Consider the following 22,687-nt stretch of genomic DNA (forward strand, 5'->3'; position numbering starts at 1 on the left):
TTGAAATTCCTAGCCTTTCCAACATGGTAGGTAACGAGCTAGAAAGAGTTCTTTGCCCTGTCAGAGCTCTGAAATATTATCTTAATAGGTCAAAACCTATACGAGGACAGTCAGAAGCCTTATGGTGTGCAATCAAGAAACCTTCGATGCCCATGTCCAAAAACGGGGTTTCGTATTATATAAGGCTTCTGATTAGAGAAGCCCATTCTCACATGAAGGAGGAAGACCTTGCTTTGCTGAAGGTAAGGACCCACGAAGTGAGAGCCGTAGCCACTTCGATGGCCTTTAATAAGAACCGTTCTCTGCAGAGCATAATGGATGCAACTTATTGGAGGAGCAAGTCAGTGTTTGCATCATTTTATCTTAAAGATGTTCAGTCTCTTTACGAGAACTGCTACACCCTGGGACCATTCGTAGCAGCGAGTGCAGTAGTAGGTGAGGGCTCAGCCACTACATTCCCTTAATCCCATAACCTTTTTAACCTTTCTCTTGAATGCTTTTATTGTTGTTTTTATGGTTGTTACGGTAGGCTAAGAAGCCTTCCGCATCCTTTTGATTTGGCGGGTGGTCAATTCATTCTTGAGAAGCGCCTGGGTTAGAGGTTGTGTAGAGGTCCTTTAGTAGGGGTTGCAGCCCTATATACTTTAGCTCCTTAGAGTTGATTCAGCCTCCTAAGAGGAACGCTGCGCTCAGTAAGGAAGACGAACTTAATAAAGGCAGAGTAACGGTTCAAGTCGACTTCCTTACCAGGTACTTATTATTTCATTGTTATTCTGAAATAACTGATTATATGAAATACGGGATACTTAGCTATCCTTTAGTCATGTACACTGGTTTTCACCCACCCCCCTGGGTGTGAATCAGCTACATGATTATCGGGTAAGTTTAATATTGAAAAATGTTATTTTCATTAGTAAAATAAATTTTTGAATATACTTACCCGATAATCATGATTTAATTGACCCGCCCTTCCTCCCCATAGAGAACCAGTGGACCGAGGAAAAAGTGAGGTGGTGTCAACAAGAAGTACTGCAGTACCTGGCCACAGGTGGCGCTGGTGAGTACACCCCCTTCTAGTATAGTGATAGCTGGCGTATCCCTCCCGTAGAATTCTGTCGGGCAACGGAGTTGACAGCTACATGATTATCGGGTAAGTATATTCAAAAATTTATTTTACTAATGAAAATAACATTTTTTCTGGATTCTATTTATGTAAAGGAGGATTTTTTCTGGATTCTATTTATGTAAAGGAGGATTTTTTCTGGATTCTATTTATGTAAAGGAGGTTTTTTTCTGGATTCTATTTATGTAAAGGAGGATTTTTTCTGGATTCTATTTATGTAGGAAAAATAAATTTCAAAAGATGATATAGAAATTTTATGGTGAAAAAGGAATTAACAACTTTGTGAAAACCATTTCAGAAGGTTTTGGTGGTTTTTCTTTGTTTCTTGCTTGGTTTATATAACTTTTTCCTTTAAGCAATTTTATAAAGACTATTTGTTCCAACACGGTTACTTACCTAGAACTACCTTCTTATTAGTTAATGGTTAACTCTACCTAACCGACCAGCTTTTTGTATAGTTTACCCTCTTCCCGTTTTCTACGGGGTCAACCTCAGGCAGTGTGGTACGTGCCCTGAGGCGACCCGGGGTCGGGCAGCGTGCTAGCTCAGGTCTAAGAAGGTAGTTCTAGGTAAGTATGTTAGGAAAAATACAAATTACTTAAAAATTTGTGATATAACCATGAGACCATTATAAACTAATTGTATAATGTACTTTTCTTCCAGCTCCAAAAACAATGAAGAAACTAAAGCGAGTCTTTGGATCTGTTGCAAATTTGAGTAGTGGCCGAGATGATCAGTCCTCCGCAGACCCTCCACTACCATTGAGCACTTCACGCAAAAGCATATCAGGATCTGTCCATGGCCTGGGGTAAGGTTATAGATTGTTCATGAATACTGTATTGTATTATGCTTAGATTCGTTCCTACATGCAGTATGTAAGGTCCTCAATTTACAAACATTTAGAGATACAAACACACAGTCGACATGAGTCTTTTTATAGTTTATATATGACATATTTGTTTTTGACGTTGTTAATAGTTTATATAGGACATATCTGTTTTGACGTTGTTACTGTTTTAGAATGATTTATTGTTAATTTGTTCTCTTCAGTTATTTATTTCCTTATTTCCCTTCCTCACTGGGCTATTTTTCCCTATTGGAGCCCCTGGGCTTATAGCATCTTGCTTTTCCAATTAAGGTTGTAGCTTGGATAGTAATAATAATAATAATAACTGGAAATAACCAAGATAAGATAAAGAGATGTGAAACAATATTTTATCATTTAATATAGTAAGCAAAATAACATTTGTAATAACTGATATCTCTTTCATATGAAACCTAACTATTTGTTGACTTTTATAGTTGGAAATCATAGGAATGGAATTCAGGTTAGGCCTACCCTAGGCCAAAATTAAAAAAAAATTGATTTACAAACAATGTGACTTACAAACAGCCTCTTGGAACCTATTAAGTTTTTAAGTTGAGGACCTTCTGTTAAATACAAGCCTTGCCTTTAATAGAAGTATGACTTTGGCGAAGCTGGAACAATCATTGAGCTTTTTAACAAGGTAAAGTGTTGCCTGTCTGGTGGAGACTGAGCAACCCTCACTTTAACTTTGGCCGTGGGGGTGTACAGACATATCTTCCGTATCCTGCTTTGGCTAATTAATGCTTTCTTGCTTTCTCTTTTCAGTGTTTGTTGCTATTTTGCCCTTTCTTGATGATGTCAGCTTCTTGGGCAGACATGTGGCTTTGGCATGGCAAGCCCAACTGTGGTTGCGCTCAATACATGAGTAAGGTCAAATTCAATCCTCATCAACTTTGGAGTTTCTGCAGGGGGCATGCTTGCTCACACTTTTCCCCCCTATAAATATTTTAGAGAGAGGCCTCCTTTGCAGTGGGTATAATACACAAAGAGGAAGAAGTCCAAGAAAGATTCTTTCGCATCTGGCTTGAGAATGCTCAAGCTGATGCTGAAGAAACTCATTAGCTCCTTTTTCCTCTTTGTCTCCTTTAACTTCTTCCTGGGCTGTGTCCTCTGGAGGAATTCGTAATGGTGAAGAGAGACCTCGCCTTGCTCTCGGGGAGTGCTCTTAGTAAGACTGAAGTATTGCCTTCCAATGTAGCGGGATGTCAACAAAAACAAACCCCACACCTTTGATCACTCTTCTTCCAAAATATCCCACAATACAAACTTTCCCCTTACTTTACTTCAAACTGGACTGTTGCTCGAAGGGAAAAACAAACAAAACATAACCTTAAAACTATATTTACTGCAACAAAAAAAAAACAAAAATCACACATCATTAAACAAACTTAACACAAAAACAGACAGAAATAGCACTTTTATATTTATATATTATAGCTGTGTGTGTGGGTACACAGGACTCACCAATAATCGAAAAAAAAATATCCTTTACATAAACCCAACACCGTCAGTCCACATACAGTACCGAAAAAACACTAACCCACACACAGTACCGAAAAACACTTACCCACACACAGTACCGAAAAACACTTACCCACACACTAAAATAAATCACTTAATATTAAACCCAATCGTATACCATAACCCAGAAATAAATCACATTTAACATCAACATAAGCGAGAACGCCAAAATATTAAATATATAAGTTGTGTGGTAACCGTAGTACACAGACTCCACACACTGGCAACAATCCTCGTATCCAATTGCCACAAATCCCTGCAGTCAATTCGACTGTCCAATCACATTAAAGGGGTTATCATCATCGTAAACATTTATTTCCAGCCGGGTCGTCAACGCTCAAATTCTCTATTTATATAAATATCTGCAGTCTAACTATGTTCATTGTACGGTCCAGGTCATCATCCTCAAGTTATTCATACAAGCACACGGCTGGCAAACCACCTTCCAGGCCAAACTAAAACTCCAAGGAGTCTAAAGGAATCCAAAGGAGGAACTACGGCCTGCAATAAAAAAGAAAAAAACGCTTACGAAAACTCCTAACTAAACTAAACTATCGTACTATAATCAAAGATAAACAATAAACTTTCTATCATTCACGAACGCGCCTAACAAAAATGAATAAAAACAGTACTTACTCAGAACATAAAAACACTAAACAGCCGGCTTCCGAAGAACAAAAAAATGCAGAACCGACTCCTTCTATCGTCCAAGATCTAATGCTTTCGCCCAAGACATTCATCACCACCCTATCCTAGCTAAAAAAAATGTAAACAAACAACCTCAAATATACCAACAATCTTTCCAACTTCAAACAATCATTCGCTAATTACCCCTTTTCTTAGGCGCGCACCGCGGACACACAAAACACGCACACACAAACGCACATACACACATACTCTCTCGCGCACGCGCGATCTAACAAAACTAAAGCACATGAAATTCTCTCTCTCTCTCTCTCTCTCTCTCTCTGACAAAACTGAAGCAAATAAACACTCTCTCTCTCTCTCTCTCTCTCTCTCTCTCTCTCACACAAAACTAAGCAAATAAACACTTTCTCTTGCGGTTTGACAAAACTTAAGTAAATAAACACCCACACTCACTCACTCTCACTCTCACTCTCTCTCTCTCTCTCTCTCTCTCTCTCATTAACAAAGCTAAAGCAAATAAAATGTCTCTATTTAACAATACTAAAACAACTCTCTCTCTCTCTCTCTCTCTCTCTCTCTCTCTCTGTGACAAAACTAAAGCCAATACTGTAAACACTTTCTCTCTCTCTCTCTCTCTCTCTCTCTCTCTCTCTGTGACAAAACTAAAGCCAATACTGTAAACACTTTCTCTCTCTCTCTCTCTCTCTCTCTCTCTCTCTGATAAAACTTAAATAAACACTCTCTCTCTCTCTCTCTCTCTCTCTCTCACCTCTTGATTTGGCAAACAAAAAATAAATTAAAATAAAATTAATCCTCCACATTCCTCCCCCCTTACTTTGCCAAATCCTCACACAACACTTACCTATTTTCTCATTACCCAGTCGCAATCAGGAACAGGGCCTCGGCTTCGGGTAACTGGGCCTTCATATACCTGCACTCTCTCATTCACTTCTTCCATGTCGTTTTCATTCAACGTACTATTACGATTCCCGTCTATGCTCTGCTCGTCTAAGATATTCACTATTTCATCTACCTCAGTTTCATCTGGCCCGAAAATTCCACTAATTTCTGTCAACAATTCATCCATTACATCTAAACCATTTTCTACTTTAACAAAAGAATCATTCATACTGCTTATCATTCTCCTATCTTTCATTCTCGTGTCCGTCATACGTTCTCTTGCCTCATCTAACGAAAAACCACACACACTATAAGTATCATTCATACTCATCCAAGTTTCATCTGTATTAATACATTTATCTTCCATACTCACCTGTACATTTACACCCTTGTCCTGCTTATTCTGATTCCCGCCTACAACTACAAAATTTTCCCGTCTTTTACCCCCAGTAAAATTCTCAGACTTCTTTTTCTTTCCATACTCTACTAACACCAATTGCTTATCTTCTAAACCTAATGCCTCACACATACTCGGTTCATACTTGTTCGTTTTCAGCCATTTATTCATACCATTCTCCTGAATATATCTTGGTACCTCCTTCCATTTCTGCAACTGATTGTGGTGTGCCCTAACCTTTTCCACACTACCATCCACACTTACTTTACCTAAAACATAACTCAACCCACTAGAACCAACATCTAACACCTCATATGGACCTTCAAACTTATCACGTACCTTATTGACATTCATTCTTCCTTTTTCAATATTAAACTTACCCGATAATCATGTAGCTGTCAACTCCGTTGCCCGACAGAATTCTACGGAAGGGATACGCCAGCGATCGCTATACAAGAGGGGGTGTACTCACAAGCGCCACCTGTGGCCAGGTACTGCAGTACTTCTTGTTGACACCACTTCAATTTTTCCTCTGTCGTGCTTCCGGCAAGACGTTCATGGATACGCTTATAATTTTGGAGTCTTGTTCACGGTTTTTGGTGAAGTATTGCTCTAAGATTTCAGCTTTCGCTATTCAGGAAGTTTTATTATTAGCTTAGCTAACTTTTGGAATTAATTTGATTAATTATGGTGACGAAGAGAGTATGAACTCTCTTTCACCTTTAAATGGCCGACCCTTCCCTTAGACGGAAGTGTTGGTGTCTAAGAGAGTATAGACTCTCTTTCTTAATTTTGCTTAACAAAAGTTATAGATTTATTTTATATCTCTCCGCCTTTTATAGGCCTCTTCGATTAACTTCCTTTTATTATAAACTTATTAAAATTAATTTTTATATTTGTTTATATTCGACCTTTCCTAATAGTAGGCGGTCTTTTCTTGGTACCGAAGTTAATTAACATTGAGCCCGTCATTTCGGTTTTACCTGTTAACATATTATGCTATTTTAATGTTTTTGAAAGAATTTCTTTGATAGTCTCGTACTGTTTTCAAAGTTGAACTAACGTTTTGTTTTGTCTCTGCAGTTGTTGACGTTCAGAACGTTCAACTTGCGCTCTATCGTTACGATAGAGAGAGAATTTTCACGGTGTCACGTTGCAGTAAGAGTAACCGTGTCTAGCGTTTTGTTCATTCTTTCTTAACTTAATGGTTTTAATTCTAATAAAGGAACTTTTCATTTTGGGAAATATTTCAGTTTTTTCCTTTAACAATAATATGTTTTAACGATATATATGATTGGGCTCTTCTCTCAGGTTCTAAGTCAAGAGAGAGAGAGAGAGAGAGAGATAGAGACGGAGGGAGAAAGAGGAGGATAAACGTTTCGTTCAAGCGAGTAATGTTGTTATCGTTTTTGCTCTTCTCCCTAGTCTCTTTAGGGGAAGAAGGTAAACGTTTCTAGAGTTTTTTCTTGTTCTCAAGCTTTATGCGGTGAGAGATTTTAAACGTAGTTTATTTGATCTAGTGTTTAGTCTCTTTCCAGCCACTGAATTATTTATCTTTCATTAGATTTTTCTGTTACATTGTAATTCTGTTTTCGCAATTACTAACTTTTGAGAAAGGATAGAATTGCGTGTTTCAGGTACAAACCACTTAAAGTTTCGAGGTCAGTGAAATAAGTGCAAACAGAAAATCAAAAGTGATAAGTGATTAGCGCAAAGTGTGTCAGTGTTGTGCGTGAGGGTACTTCTGTGCGTGCCAGTCGTCCTCCCAGTCCGGGACCTCTTGCAAGCTCCCAAGCCCAGGGGAGAAGCAATGTCGAAGGGCAAAAGGGTTCGGCAGGCCTTGATCGGCGCACAGAAGTATCCTCGGTGGTTGCGGGCGTGTCTTACAGAGACCGTCACTCCCACCCGCAGACGATTGAGCCCTTATTTTGCTCGTCTGCAGAAGAAATTTCGGGGAGAAAACGCTGGTCTCAGGTCTCAAGACCTCTTAAACGTAAAGTCCAGACCTATGCCAGACGTACGAAGTTAGAGTTCAACAACCCGGATGCAATCATTGGGTTAGCTCTGACTCTCCTCAGTCATCAGGTGACTGCACACCTCCTAAGAGAGGTAAGGCTTTGCCTCAACAGACCTTATCGTCTGTTGATCCCAAGACGACTTTGCTACAGTCCATGCAGTCGCAGCTTGCGGTCTTAATGCGTGAGTTTCAGGCTGAGAAGGTTACACCTCCTCCTGCGAACGCTCCGCCTCTCCGCAGTCCAGTCTGCCAGGCGTACGAAGTTGAGGTTCCTCAGGCTACCTTACCGCGTTCTGAGTTGCCAGTTACCAGCGGTGTGCAGCAACCTCCGCCTCCTCCTGCGAGAGCTCCGCCTCACCGCAGTCCAGTCTGCCAGGCGTACGAAGTTGAGGTCCCTCAGGCTACCTTACCGCGTTCTGAGTTGCCAGTTACCAGCGTTGTGCTGCAACCTTAACCTTCCTTAAGGCAACCTCAGCAATGGGAGCAGGAGTCTTATGCCTTACTTCCTCCGCTTCCGCTTGCGGTTCCACCAGCGAGGCAACAATCTCTTGAGGTACGACAACCTCTTCCATCAATGAGGCAGCCACCTCAGCACTCGCTGCAGCGACCTCAACGGGAACATGGAACAACTCTCGCAGCTCACACCTCAGGAACCTTAACTCGTTCCTCAGGAACCTGCTACTGCGCATCCGCAACCCTTACAGCAAGCGCAACTCTTGAGGCAGCAACCTCATGCTATGAGTCAGCCACCTCAACGCATGCATCTGCCACTTTTTCCTCAACTTGAGCTTCTTCCCATTCAACTTGGGAATAACAAATGACAATAATAACACCTCATTACTTTCATAACTTGCATTTGTAATCATATACATGTATGCCTACACAAACATTATGATAATGGAGGTTATTTGTATTACTTATATAAAAATATATTTGTATTCCTTGCAATATATTTTTAACAAATCGCAAAATATGGCAAAAATATCTTCTAAACAAAAATGAATCATGAGTTATGAATGTAAGGTAATATTATGTTGATATTAAACCCCATGCAAGCATGCATGAAGTAATGCAGTGTTGCCAACAGGGCGAGTTTCCCTTTCCTGAGGTGAAGTAGATTATAGTACATTTAGTGTAGCTTAATTCTACGATTATCATGCCGGCTATCAAATTCATCTACAAAACAGTCTAAATCAATTCCCTCGGCACGTGCACTTTCAATGGACGGTAATGCGATATTACTCACTCTAGCACTGGTCATGGAATTTCTGAGAAATGTTACACGCCATGCAACACGCTCTGCTTACCTTACAGCATGCTCTACATACAGCATGCTCTGCATACAGCATGCTCTGCATACAGCATGCTCTGCATACAACATGCTCTGCATACCTTACCGCATGCTTCTCAGTCATATCTTTGGTTGTTGCCAACTCACTAGACTGTCAAGCAGTTTCATAACGTTGCCTTCTAGTCTGCTGCTGTTGCACCAGTGAAACCCTCACTGAGAGAACTTAGCTTTTCTCGGATATGGTCCCTGTAGATGAGAAAGTGCTTTTCTCCCTCCTTCTGATATTCCCTTGAGGACTCTGTCATTTGGAGAGGAGCCTTTAGCTGCGTAGCCTCCTATGGACTTTTATTTAAGCATAACATGCTCCCAGGGAAGGTAATGGTTCCACTTCAGTCGCTAACCCCGTCTGTTACCACACCTGCTCCCATAGACCTTGAGCTGTGTTGCAAGACATGCAGTCCAAGCTTAGTCCTTGTTAGAGGATTTTTTTGTTTACGGAGTCAGTGTGTCACTGGGAAGACGTTCAACAACCAGCAGAAGTGACTTGTTGTGACGCAGTGCGGCAACCTCAGCAACCCGATAAGGAGTTGTCTGTACGACCCAGACAGTCTAGACAGCTTCGGGTTGTCACTGTACTTCCTCGCTTCCCCATGGTTGACAGTTCACAGACTGTGCAGCAGTACCATGATCTTGTGTCCGGCTCCGTCAGACGACTGGCTTTTAAGAGCTCCCACAAGTCGTCGCTGTCTGGAGATTCTCAGATGGACTATGGATCTGACCAAGGAACTGGGCCTCCTGGTCAATTTTGAAGAGTCTCAGCTCGTCCCATCCCAGACCATTGTCTCCCTGGGTATGGATCTTCAGAGTCGAGCTTTTCGGGCTTTTCCGTCGGCCCCAAGGATCTTCCAAGCCCTAGAATGCATCCAGAGCATGCTGAGAAGGAACCGATGCTCAGTCAGGTAGTGGATGAGTCTAACAGGGACACTTTCATCGCTGGCCCTGTTCATCGTGTTAGGGAGACTCCACCTCCCCCCCTTCAGTATCATCTAGCTGCTCACTGGATAAAGGACATGACGCTAGAGACGGTCTCTGTTCCTGTTTCCGAAGAGAGGAGATCTTCTCTCGCGTGGTGTAAGAACAGCTTTCTTCTCAAGGAAGTCTATCTTTGGCTGTTCAGAAACCCGACCGCCTTCTCCTCTCGGACGCATCAGACACGGGCTGGGGTGCGACTTTGGACGGACAGGAATGCTCGGGAACATGGAATCAGGAACAAAGGACACTTCACATCAATTGCAAGGAGTTGTTGGCGGTTCTTCTGGCCTTGATAAACTTCAAGTCCCTCCAGCTTAACAAAGTGGTGGAGGTGGACTCTGACAACACCACAGCCCTGGCTTACATCTTCAAGCAGGGAGGGACTCTTTCGTGAAGTTGTTCTAGATCGCAATGGACCTCCTCATCTGGTCTAAAGATCGAAAGCTCACGCTGGTAACGAGGTTCATTCAGGGCGGTATGAATGTCATGGCAGATCACCTCAGCCGGAAGGGTCAGGTCATCCCCACAGAGTGGACCCTTCACAAGAATGTTTGCAGCAGACTTTGGGCCCTGTGGGGTCAGCCAACCATAGATCTGTTCGCTACCTCGATAACCTAGAGACTCCTGTTGTATTGTTCTCCGATTCCAGACCCAGCAGCAGTTCACGTGGATGCTTTTCTGCTGGATTGGTTCCATCTCGACCTGTATGCATTCCCGCCGTTCAAGATTGTCAACAGGGTACTTCAGAAGTTCTCCTCTCGCAAAGGGACACGGCTGACGTTGGTTGGCTCCGCTCTGGCCCGCGAGAGAATGGTTCTTAGAGGTACTGCAATGGCTGGTCGACATTCCCAGGACTCTTCCTCTAGGAGTGAACCTTCTACGTCTACCTCACGTAAAGAAGGTACACCCAAACCTCCACGCTCTTCGTCTGACTGCCTTCAGACTTTCGAAAGACTCTCAAGAGCTAGGGGCTTTTCGAAGGAGGCAGCCAGAGCGATTGCCAAAGCAAAGAGAACATCCACTCTCAGAATCTATCAGTCTCAAGGGGAAGTCTTCCGTAGCTGGTACAAGACCAATGCAGTTTCCTCAACCAGTACCACTGTAACCCAGATTGCTGACTTCCTGTTATATCTAAGGAAAGTAAGATCCCTTTCAGCTCCTACGATCAAGGGTTACAGAAGTATGTTGGCAGCGGTTTTCCGCCACAGAGGCTTGGATCTTTCCACCAACAAAGATCTACAGGACCTCCCTAGGTCTTTTGAGACCTCAAAGGAACGTCGGTTGTCCACTCCAGGCTGGAATCTAGACGTGGTCCTAAGGTTCCTTATGTCATCAAGATTTGAACCTCTCCAATCAGCCTCTTTTTAGGACCTCACATTAAAAACTCTTTTCCTCGTGTGCTTGACAACAGCTAAAAGAGTAAGTGAGATCCACACCTTCAGCAGGATCATTGTTTTCACATCTGAAACGGCTACATGTTCCTTGCAGCTCGGTTTTTGCTAAACGAGCTTCCTTCACGTCCTTGGCCTAAGTCGTTCGAGATCCCAAGCCTGTCCAACTTGGTGGGGAATGAACTGGAGAGAGTACTTTGCCCAGTTAGAGCTCTTAGGTACTATCTAAAAAGGTCTTAACCTTTACGAGGACAATCAGAAGCCTTATGGTGTGCTATCAAGAAACCTTCTTTTCCAAGTTCTAAGAACTCAGTTTCTTACTATTCAGGCTTCTGATTAGAGAAGCACATTCTCATCTGAAGGAAGAAGACCTTGCTTTGCTGAAGGTAAGGACACATGAAGTGAGAGCTGTGGCTACTTCTGTGGCCTTCAAACAGAGCCATTCTCTGCAGAGTGTTATGGATGCAACCTATTGGAGAAGCAAGTCAGTGTTCGCATCATTCTATCTCAAAGATGTCCAGTCTCTTTACGAGTACTGCTACACCCTGGGACCATTCGTAGCAACGAATGCAGTAGTAGGCGAGGGCTCAGCCACTACATTCCCATAATCCCATAACCTTTTAACCTTTCTCTTGAATACTTTTTATGGGTTGTACGGTCGGCTAAGAAGCCTTCCACATCCTTGTTGATTTGGCGGGTGGTCAATTCTTTCTTGAGAAGCGCCGAGGTTAAAGGTTGTGATGAGGTCCTTTAGTATGGGTTGCAGCCCTTGATACTTCAGCACCTTAGAGTTGTTCAGCCTCCTAAGAGGAACGCTGCGCTCAGTAAGGAAGACGAACTTATTTAAGGCAGAGTAATGGCTCAAGTCGACTTCCTTACCAGGTACTTGTAATTTAATTGTTATTTTGAATAACTGATAATATGAAATACGGGATACTTAGCTTCTTGATATACATGTACACTGGTTTTCACCCACCTCCCTGGGTGTGAATCAGCTACATGATTATCGGGTAAGTTTAATATTGAAAAATGTTATTTTCATTAGTAAAATAAATTTTTGAATATACTTACCCGATAATCATGATTTAATTGACCCACCCTTCCTCCCCATAGAACCAGTGGACCGAGGAAAAATTGAAGTGGTGTCAACAAGAAGTACTGCAGTACCTGGCCACAGGTGGCGCTTGTGAGTACACCCCCTCTTGTATAGCGATCGCTGGCGTATCCCTTCCGTAGAATTCTGTCGGGCAACGGAGTTGACAGCTACATGATTATCGGGTAAGTATATTCAAAAATTTATTTTACTAATGAAAATAACATTTTTCAATTACTTCTTTTAACACTTTCTCTCCCACTTTGTAGCTTTCAAACCTCTCATTTGCTTTCTTCCAAACATCTCTATCATTCTCGGACACACTCAATCTCGGTCTTACTATCTTTTCAAAATTCAACACAAACTTACACGGAGACATACCAGTACTCTTGTGCACCGTCGCATTATACGCCCACAACGCACGCCCAACACATAAATCCCAATCATTATCACATGTACTCATCATCCGCAAAATTTCTGTTAAGGTTCTTACAGTCCTTTCAGCCAACCCATTCGCACTTGGCATATACGGAGTCGAATACTCATCGGCAACATCACTTGACTTACCATTCTCGCTACAGTCTCACTTCTTTTATTCTTGATGGGTACTGCATACGCAAACTTGCTCATATGATCGACCATGATAATCATTCCCACATGTCTCCTTGCAGTCACAGGCAACGAAACACAATCAATCACAAACATCTCAAATGGCTCTTTCATACGTAACCTCAAAACAGGCGGACTTGCATGCATGCTCTGATATTTTCCCTTCTGACAATCCTCACAAGTAGTCGCTACATCCCTACAAATTTGACTCAACCCAGGCGTAAACAACCTCTCTCGCATGCATTCCCACAATTTATTCTTCCCCATATGCCCATACCTGTCATGCACTACCATACACATACTTACAGCTGCATGCATTGGAAATACAGGAACATATATATCTTCATCCATTCCCCTATGCAAAAAATACACAATATTCTTACAAACAATAAATCTTTTAACAACTTTCTTATACGCTTCCAAATCACACGGCCATTCTTCCACCCTAATACCATTTAAAATACATTCACGTAACCTATTTATTTCGAAACATTCACCTTGCATTTCTTCCACCTCTTCTTTGCTCAACAAATCATCTTCACTCTTTGCAATATCAATCATGCCAACAAAATTCGCCATGAATACACTATTATCCTCAATTACTATTACCTTACAGCCATTCTTTGAAAGCAAACCCTTACCAACATCAACTGACACATGGTGCAACCTCAAAAAATCTATTCCCATCAAAAAACAACTAGGCATTTCATTCTCTCCCATTACAATAAAATTATGTTCAACTTCCATACTCCCTAGTTTCACCTTCAACCTCACTTCTTCCCAAACAAGTAAACTTCCCTGACCTATTCCATGAATTCTCACACTCGTACACTGTCTTTTCACTTCCCAATTGTACCTCTCAATTTCCCTGATAACCGACTCATTTACTAATGACACTTGAGCACCCGTATCAATTAAACTACAATATTCATTCTCATTTATATTCACATATGTCATCATCCTTCCTTTTACACCATGCATACATACATTTACTCTCCTTTCAATTCTGTCGCTCACTTCACCAATATGTTCATCATCATATTCACTGTCCTCTATCCCGTCATATCTTAGATTAAGGTCACTTACACCATTATCCTTCTCACTCAACAATTTGCAACATTCCTCATTACATTGAATCCTCAAAATATATTCCCTATCATTCTCCTTACATGCCCTATATTCCATCGGTCGATTCCATCCAAAATACAAATACACAGTTACACCATACAACACACTTACCACCATTAATATCTTTGATAATACTTCCCCTTCTAGTACACTACTCTCCTCCTCATATACCATTTCTTTTGACACTTCAGTCATCACCCTTCTTTTAAGCTCAGTTACACTACCTGGTATTTCCGTATTTAACCCCTCTTGTACCAACTTACTTAAACCCATTAGGATACACTTATATATCATATCTTGCCCTTCACAAATCTGCTCCACAACTAAACCTTTAGGCAAACTTTCAGAATTCTGATTACTCTCTTTATCTTCCATCCTCCCATGCATCCTCGACATCGCATCCGCTATCACATTCTTATTTCCCGGTACATATTCTAACCTAAAATCAAATTCATTCAAATCCTCTATGGTCCTAGCAACCCTTGCATTCACACACTCTTTCCTTATCATATACACTAGGGGCTGATGGTCAGTACGCACAATGAATTTTACACCATACAAAAATACTTTCAATGCTTTCACACAAAATCGTATTGCAGCCAATTCCCTGTCAATCGTCGAATACTTCCGCTCAGCTTTATTAAATGCTTTACTAACATACGCTATTACTCTCAATTGCTCTTCTCCATTTACTCTCTGCATTTGAACCAAACAACCACCCATACTAACCCCACTCGCATCCGTATACAACTCTAGCATATTCGCATTTTCACTGTAGTCCGGAAATGCCAAAGTGACGTCTTTTGCGGCCTCTTCCTTCAACCTTTCAAACGCTTCTATCATCCGATCATCCCATTTTAATTTTGTACTATTCCTTTTACCCGTCCATTCATTCAAAGGCTTCCCTATACCTGAACAATCTCTAACAAACTTGCGCCCAAACTCAACCAAACCAAGAAAACCTCGCAACTCACGCACAGTCCGGGGACGTGGAAATTCTCGCACCTTATTCACAAACTTGTCACTCTTCCTTATACCAGATTCACCCACTACATGCCCAAGAAATTCCACCTCCCTGGACAACCACGTACACTTCTCAAGCTTAATTTTCACACCAACTTCAATTAACCGCCTCAACACTGCCTCAAGCAACCGCATATGTTCCTCAACAGTCTCGCTCGCAATCAGAATATCATCTATAAAAACAGTCACCTTCTGTCGATCGAAACCAGCCAATACAACATTCATCGCTCTTTGGAAGGCAGCAGGCGCATTAGCAAGACCAAAACTCAACCTTTTAAATTGAAAGTGACAATTCGTACTTGAAAATGCGGTAATGGGCCTGCTCCCCTCTGCTAGAGGCATCTGATAATAGCCCCGCACCAAATCTAATTTAGTAAAAACTTTCATTCCATGCATCTTATAAACACAATCAGACACCACATTCATTGGAAAACGTTCTTTAACAGTCACCTCATTCACCTTCCTATAATCAATACACATGCGTAAACTTCCATCAGGCTTTCGTACAGGGACAATAGGGCTATTCCAGGCACTCTCACTCCTTTCTATTACACCCATACGCTCTAATTCCTGACACTGCTCCTCTATCTCCTTGGCAATAGGCGGAGAAAAATGCCTGGGACGCTGATATATGGGGGTATCATCACTGAGAACTATTTTAAATTCTGGCAGGTCTGACCCCCCCACAATCATCGTCACCGAGACTCATAACTCTCCGCTTATCCCATAACATCTTAAGCAATCGTTCCCTTTCGACCTCACTTATACTCTCATCTAACTTAATTCTTCCTTTCAACGTATCGTAATCCCAATCGTCATCGTTCTTTACCTTACCAGCCATTACCTGTCTCGCCTTAACATATCTTCCATCCTCTACATTGATCAGTGTATACATACATCCCATGCAATCGCCCTCACGTATTCCACGTATTCTCTTCCTCCTAACACTCGGCAACAACCTTACATACACCTGGGGTTCCTGCATATTCATAACACCATCATATATATACGCACTCGTTTTCACCAAATTTCCTGCTTCCATACCTTCCACTACATATTCATCCTTGTCACTATTTGAAATTCCCAGACTGCTCGGCCATGCAACTTTTACACTAATAACCTCACCATTCTTACCCGATAACTTTACACTTTCCTTTGCTACCAACGGCACTCCCTTCCACACCTTCGTACTCACTCTGCCGTCTTCCTTTAAATAAAATTCCCCACAAATATTACCTTTAACCTTTATTTCTATCATATTCACACTTGGATGTACAATCATACCACATTTTTTCAGAAATTTATACCCGAGCAGTACGTCATATTTCTCATTCGCTCCCTCGACCACGTAAAAATCATTATCCTCCATCATCAGCCCCCCAATCATAACATTTTCCCGTAACTTTCCTTGCACAGGCATACGCAAATTACCAATACCTTTTACTTCCCCCTTACATCCCTTAAATTCACAAACCTCTTTTACCTTATCATATGCATTCCTAAACATTAAATTGACACCACAACCAGTATCAATCAAACCAACCAACTCTACACCATTAAAAATCATTTTCACACTCATGCAATCATGTGCTCTTTCTCCCATCACATCTTCATGCAATAAACCCTCACGAACATGCATCACATTCACTCCCCACACACACGAGGACTCACCCAGCTGAACCCTCTGATTAATTAGTTTCCCGAACATCCTGGCTGACTTGATCCCTTCTTTCTACAAACCCTAGCTACATGCCCATCTGCACCACATTCAGTACACTTACCCCGCGGCTCCTTGCACATTCTAGCATAATGACCATCCTTACCACAATTACCACAAATTACATTCATACGATTATTACGGCATCCACTCGCTATGTGTCCAGTCATACCACACCGATAACACTTAACCACTTTCTCTTTCTTACAGTCGCTAATACGATGCCCTGTCTCTCCACACCCGAAACATGCTCCTAATGCCCATCTACACTCGTTCTTTTTATGTCCTACCTTCCCACACCTATAACACCTCTCTTCACGGATACCACTACCTAACCTAACTTGCTGCGTACTAGCACTTCTATCTCTCCAAACTTGATTTCCCTGTCTAAACCCATCATTTCTCGGCATGGGTATTCCTACATTACTCACCCTAACACTTCTATCTATTACACTATCAGCTGCCCTCATTGGCCCTCTCATAACAGCATCTCTAAAACTACCAAATTCTGGCACACATTCCTCCATTCCAGTTCTTACACTCACAGATTTACTTTCTTTCATACACCTATCCAACTCGTAATCCTCAACTATCTCTAAAATATCATCCCAAGTCAATCTCTCTCTAGTCCATCTCATTTTCTCCTTCCGTTTCAAATTAATAAACTCACACACACTCTCTGGTACTGTACCCAAAAACTTCTTCATTAGTTCCTTATTTTAATTTATTCCTTCGTCCCCATACTTCTTTCTAGCCAATGTTTCTAACCGACATACATACATCGAGATTGCTTCACCCACCTTCATTCGTGCTTCATCAAAATCATTTTTTCGCTTATACCTAACACTACCTTTCATACGTTTTACCTGTTCAATTATCCTCTTCTTTACACTTTCATACTCAACCTCTCCTACACTCATTATCACCCCATACATCGTCAACAAATATCCTGACAAAAATTCTCCCAACTCCCTAGCCCAAACTCTCTTACTATCCCCATACTTAGCCTGACAAAACTTTTCATATTCCCTAAAGAAGTCATATACATCCCTACTGCTATGTTCATTAAACCTTTCACACCTAGGTACCTCTCTCATAAACACTGTCTTACAAACTTCCTCTACTTCATTCTCACTACTATCTTCACTGTCTACTCCCTTCTTGTTGCCTTCTTCATTTGAATACAATGAATCTAGTTCTACACTCAAAGTCCTATCTTTAACTATCCCCTTCTTACCCTTTTTCTTACTTACCACCTTCACCCAATCATGATCATCCTCACTCACACCCTGACCTTTCTTCTTTTCTTTCTTCACATTATCTTTACCTTTCTTCTCCTTCTTCCTATCACCCTTCGTTCCAATCTTACTATGTCTAGGCCCTTTACTTTCAATATCACTATCACTACCGTCCCCATTATCACTTACCCTATCCTCTTCCACAATCAACCCGTTACCAGAAGCAGAAGCCACTCCTCCGACTGCACCTTCACCTATAACAGTTTTCATCATCCCCATTACTTGCCCTATCATAGCTTCCATTCGTTTCTCATTTTTTCGCATCCTCATCTCAACACCCTCTTCCACTCTCTCTACAGTTCCCTAAGTTTCCTTTGCATCTCCTCATTCTCACTACTTAACCTCGCATTCTCCAACAACAACCTCTCCTCTCGCTCATTAGACAACCGCAATTCCTCCTTTAAAATATGCAACTGTTCTTCCATTAACTCCATTTCAATACCTTTAATATTTTAAGTATTTTTCAAACCTATTTACCCTTGTCCAAAAGTCCAGTTTCAATCCCACCTTCAACAGTCGTCCCTGTTCGGGCGCCAAATTTATGTAGCGGGATGTCAACAAAAACAAACCCCACACCTTTGATCACTCTTCTTCCAAAATATCCCACAATACAAACTTTCCCCTTACTTTACTTCAAACTGGACTGTTGCTCGAAGGGAAAAACAAACAAAACATAACCTTAAAACTATATTTACTGCAACAAAAAAAAACAAAAATCACACATCATTAAACAAACTTAACACAAAAACAGACAGAAATAGCACTTTTATATTTATATATTATAGCTGTGTGTGTGGGTACACAGGACTCACCAATAATCGAAAAAAAATATCCTTTACATAAACCCAACACCGTCAGTCCACATACAGTACCGAAAAAACACTAACCCACACACAGTACCGAAAAACACTTACCCACACACAGTACCGAAAAACACTTACCCACACACTAAAATAAATCACTTAATATTAAACCCAATCGTATACCATAACCCAGAAATAAATCACATTTAACATCAACATAAGCGAGAACGCCAAAATATTAAATATATAAGTTGTGTGGTAACCGTAGTACACAGACTCCACACACTGGCAACAATCCTTGTATCCAATTGCCACAAATCCCTGCAGTCAATTCGACTGTCCAATCACATTAAAGGGGTTATCATCATCGTAAACATTTATTTCCAGCCGGGTCGTCAACGCTCAAATTCTCTATTTATATAAATATCTGCAGTCTAACTATGTTCATTGTACGGTCCAGGTCATCATCCTCAAGTTATTCATACAAGCACACGGCTGGCAAACCACCTTCCAGGCCAAACTAAAACTCCAAGGAGTCTAAAGGAATCCAAAGGAGGAACTACGGCCTGCAATAAAAAAGAAAAAAACGCTTACGAAAACTCCTAACTAAACTAAACTATCGTACTATAATCAAAGATAAACAATAAACTTTCTATCATTCACGAACGCGCCTAACAAAAATGAATAAAAACAGTACTTACTCAGAACATAAAAACACTAAACAGCCGGCTTCCGAAGAACAAAAAAATGCAGAACCGACTCCTTCTATCGTCCAAGATCTAATGCTTTCGCCCAAGACATTCATCACCACCCTATCCTAGCAAAAAAAAATGTAAACAAACAACCTCAAATATACCAACAATCTTTCCAACTTCAAACAATCATTCGCTAATTACCCCTTTTCTTCGGCGCGTACCGCAGACACACAAAACACGCACACACAAACGCACATACACACATACTCTCTCGCGCACGCGCGATCTAACAAAACTAAAGCACATGAAATTCTCGCTCTCTCTCTCTCTCTCTGACAAAACTAAAGCAAATAAACACTTTCTTTCTCTCTCTCTCTCTCTCTCTCTCTCTCTCTCTCTCTCTCTCTCTCTCTCTCTCACACACAAAACTAAGCAAATAAACACTTTCTCTTGCGGTTTGACAAAACTTAAGTAAATAAACACCCACACTCACTCTCTCTCTCTCTCTCTCTCTCTCTCTCTCTCTCTCTCTCTCTCTCTCTCTCTCTCTCTCTCTCTCTCTCATTAACAAAGCTAAAGCAAATAAAATGTCTATTTAACAATACTAAAACAACTCTCTCTCTCTCTCTCTCTCTCTCTCTCTCTCTCTCTCTCTCTCTCTCTCTCTCTCTCTCTCTCTCTCTCTCTCTCTGTGACAAAACTAAAGCCAATACTGTAAACACTTTCTCTCTCTCTCTCTCTCTCTCTCTCTCTCTCTCTCTCTCTCTCTCTCTCTCTCTGATAAAACTTAAATAAATACTCTCTCTCTCTCTCTCTCTCTCACTCTTGATTTGGCAAACAAAAAATAAATTAAAATAAAATTAATCCTCCACACCAAGAGCAAAGGTAATATCTTCCCTGCCTCTCTATCTTAGTACTCTCGTTATTGTGTTTGTTATTGACAGTCTCTGCAAGGATCTTGATCTGGGACTGTTATGGCCATCAACAGAAAAGCTTATTGGGATTGTAGTTGGTGCTAGGTCCAAGGAGTCTTCCCTTCCTGCTCTTTCCTCTTCGGCTGAACCACCTGCAAAATAAAGTTAGCATGTGGCTTCCTGTGAGATGTCCTTGCCTGCTTCTATGGAGGAGGAGTCTTCTTCGACTGCAGAGGGATTGTCACCAACTTGTAAATGCTTGACTTCTGTGAATAGGGAACGGAAACGCTCGTGCTTGCTTTCCTCTGTTACCTCTCTCGTTCCTTGAACTCTCGTAGTTGATTCTTGTGCAGGTCGTACTTGATAAAGTGTATGCACAGTTTGCTGATCCAAGGAAATTACTTCGTTCGAGATGTTCTACTAAGACAGCGAAGGGCCTATGTGCTTGAAGAAAAAAATCCCTCTCTTCCAGTAGTAACGGTGCTGACAACATTCTCTACAGCGAACAGACTTGCGTATGGAAGCACCTTGCTCTCTGCCTCTTGAATCTGGGGCTATGACAAGCATACAGGCAACATCCTGGATCGACCACTTGATGGACTAGTAGCATACAGTACTTCGCTTTGTCTTGAGCTTTGTCCCATCCGTAGAAAGAGTAGTACACTGACCACATCCACTCAAGGGTGAAAGCAGTCACCTACCTGGTCTACGGTAACATGTTATTGTAAGTATTGAGAGAATGTGGAATGACTGGTTCTTTTTCCTTTTCGTGTTCTTCTCTCAATGGAATTAAACAGTTGCACCTCTCTAGTAGACTATGGTCTGCATAAAAGAAACTACACCAATCTCCTTAAAAGGGAGAGGATGGGTTTTTGCATTCCATTCACATTTGTGTTGATGGTCTGGTCCGAGACTTACGATATTTCTCCGTAATAGAAAGATAGATATTCCCTGACCTACGACTGACTTCCCTTAAGTCAATGCTCTCAAGGCTCTGATAGCATCTAACTTCTTATGTGTTGCTGTTAGGAAATTACTAGAGTCACCTCTCTGGCTAGGGTGCCACAGCCCAACCTCCCACAATTCCACCACAGATGAAGCTTCATAATGCTGAATCCCCTACTGAGGTGGCAGCAGTAGGGGATTCAGCATTATGAAGCTTCATCTGTGGTGGAATTGTGGGAGGTTGGGCTGTGGCACCCTAGCAGTACCAGCTGAACTCGGCTGAGTCCCTGGTTAGACTGGAGGAACGTAGAGAGTAGTCCTCTTTTTGTTTTGTTTCTTTGTTGATGTCGGCTACCCCCCAAAATTGGGGGAAGTGCCTTGGTATATGGATGGATGGACCTCTCTGGCTCCTATACGGACTTCCCTAGGAAAGAAGGAACTATCCAGTCTGGTTCTAGGGAACTGCCTCCCACCTAAGGACTATGGGTTCGTGTAGGAACAAAAGACAAATATTTAAAGTAATTTGTATTTGTTCCAACACGGAAACTTACCTCAAACTACTTTCTTAGGAGTACCTGGAATCTCCTCTCATCCGACCAGAGTTTTGTGTAGTTTACTCTACTTCCGTTTTCTGAGGCGGAAGGATACATGCCCTGAGGCTAGGCCCGGGTCAGGGAGCGTGCTAGCTTGGGTCTCGACCCTCAGTAAGTTCTCTGGTCGCGTCGCGATATCATCTCGACGCTCTCCTTATCTCAGTGTGACTCTTTGTGTCCCCGACTCCTTTGTGTCCCGCGTGGTTCCCACGTGGTATCCCTGTGCTTTCCCTTTGTGTCCCCGCGGTCTCGCGTGTTAACCTTGTCCTTCTCTTGTGTTTCCACGTTCTCACGTGTTATCCTTGTCCTTATTACCCTTTCCCGCTGCGTTCCTGTGTCTTGCGGTGTTGCGATAGTGCGTGATGGAGCATCCCCGCCGTTGTCCTGGGCCTAGGGCCGGGAAGTTTTTCTAACTTTACAAACGTGAGTCATTCAAGTTACATGTCTCTCCTCAACTACTCCACACAGTCTATGGGCCAAAGGTCAAAAGTGACAGGATACAGTTAGGCAAAAGGTTGTCATCCCGCAACCCGCCTCCTGCTAACTACCGCACCTACCTTGTTAAGTTTCAATTGCTATTCCTGTTCGCTGCAAACATAATCTTATTTAGACTCAGGTTTATTTACTGTAGTTGTAAAAATACAAATTGCTTTTAAAAGTGATTTTTTAATATTTTCAAAA

At 41.8% G+C, this 22,687-nt stretch overlaps 1 protein-coding gene across 1 annotated transcript in view; it reads left to right on the forward strand.

Annotated features, from left to right (window-relative positions):
- LOC137622264 (ankyrin repeat domain-containing protein 30A-like) overlaps positions 1 to 22,687 on the forward strand; it is a 112,256-nt gene that overhangs the window by 42,809 nt on the left and 46,760 nt on the right. The window contains exon 2 of the mRNA XM_068352791.1: positions 1,787 to 1,931. Coding sequence (XP_068208892.1) covers positions 1,798 to 1,931 — 134 coding nt within the window. The 5' untranslated portion in view covers positions 1,787 to 1,797. The remainder of the gene's footprint in view (positions 1 to 1,786; positions 1,932 to 22,687) is intronic.

This window comes from Palaemon carinicauda, chromosome 29 (assembly GCF_036898095.1).
Source record: "Palaemon carinicauda isolate YSFRI2023 chromosome 29, ASM3689809v2, whole genome shotgun sequence".
Classification (NCBI taxonomy): Eukaryota; Metazoa; Arthropoda; class Malacostraca; order Decapoda; family Palaemonidae; genus Palaemon; species Palaemon carinicauda.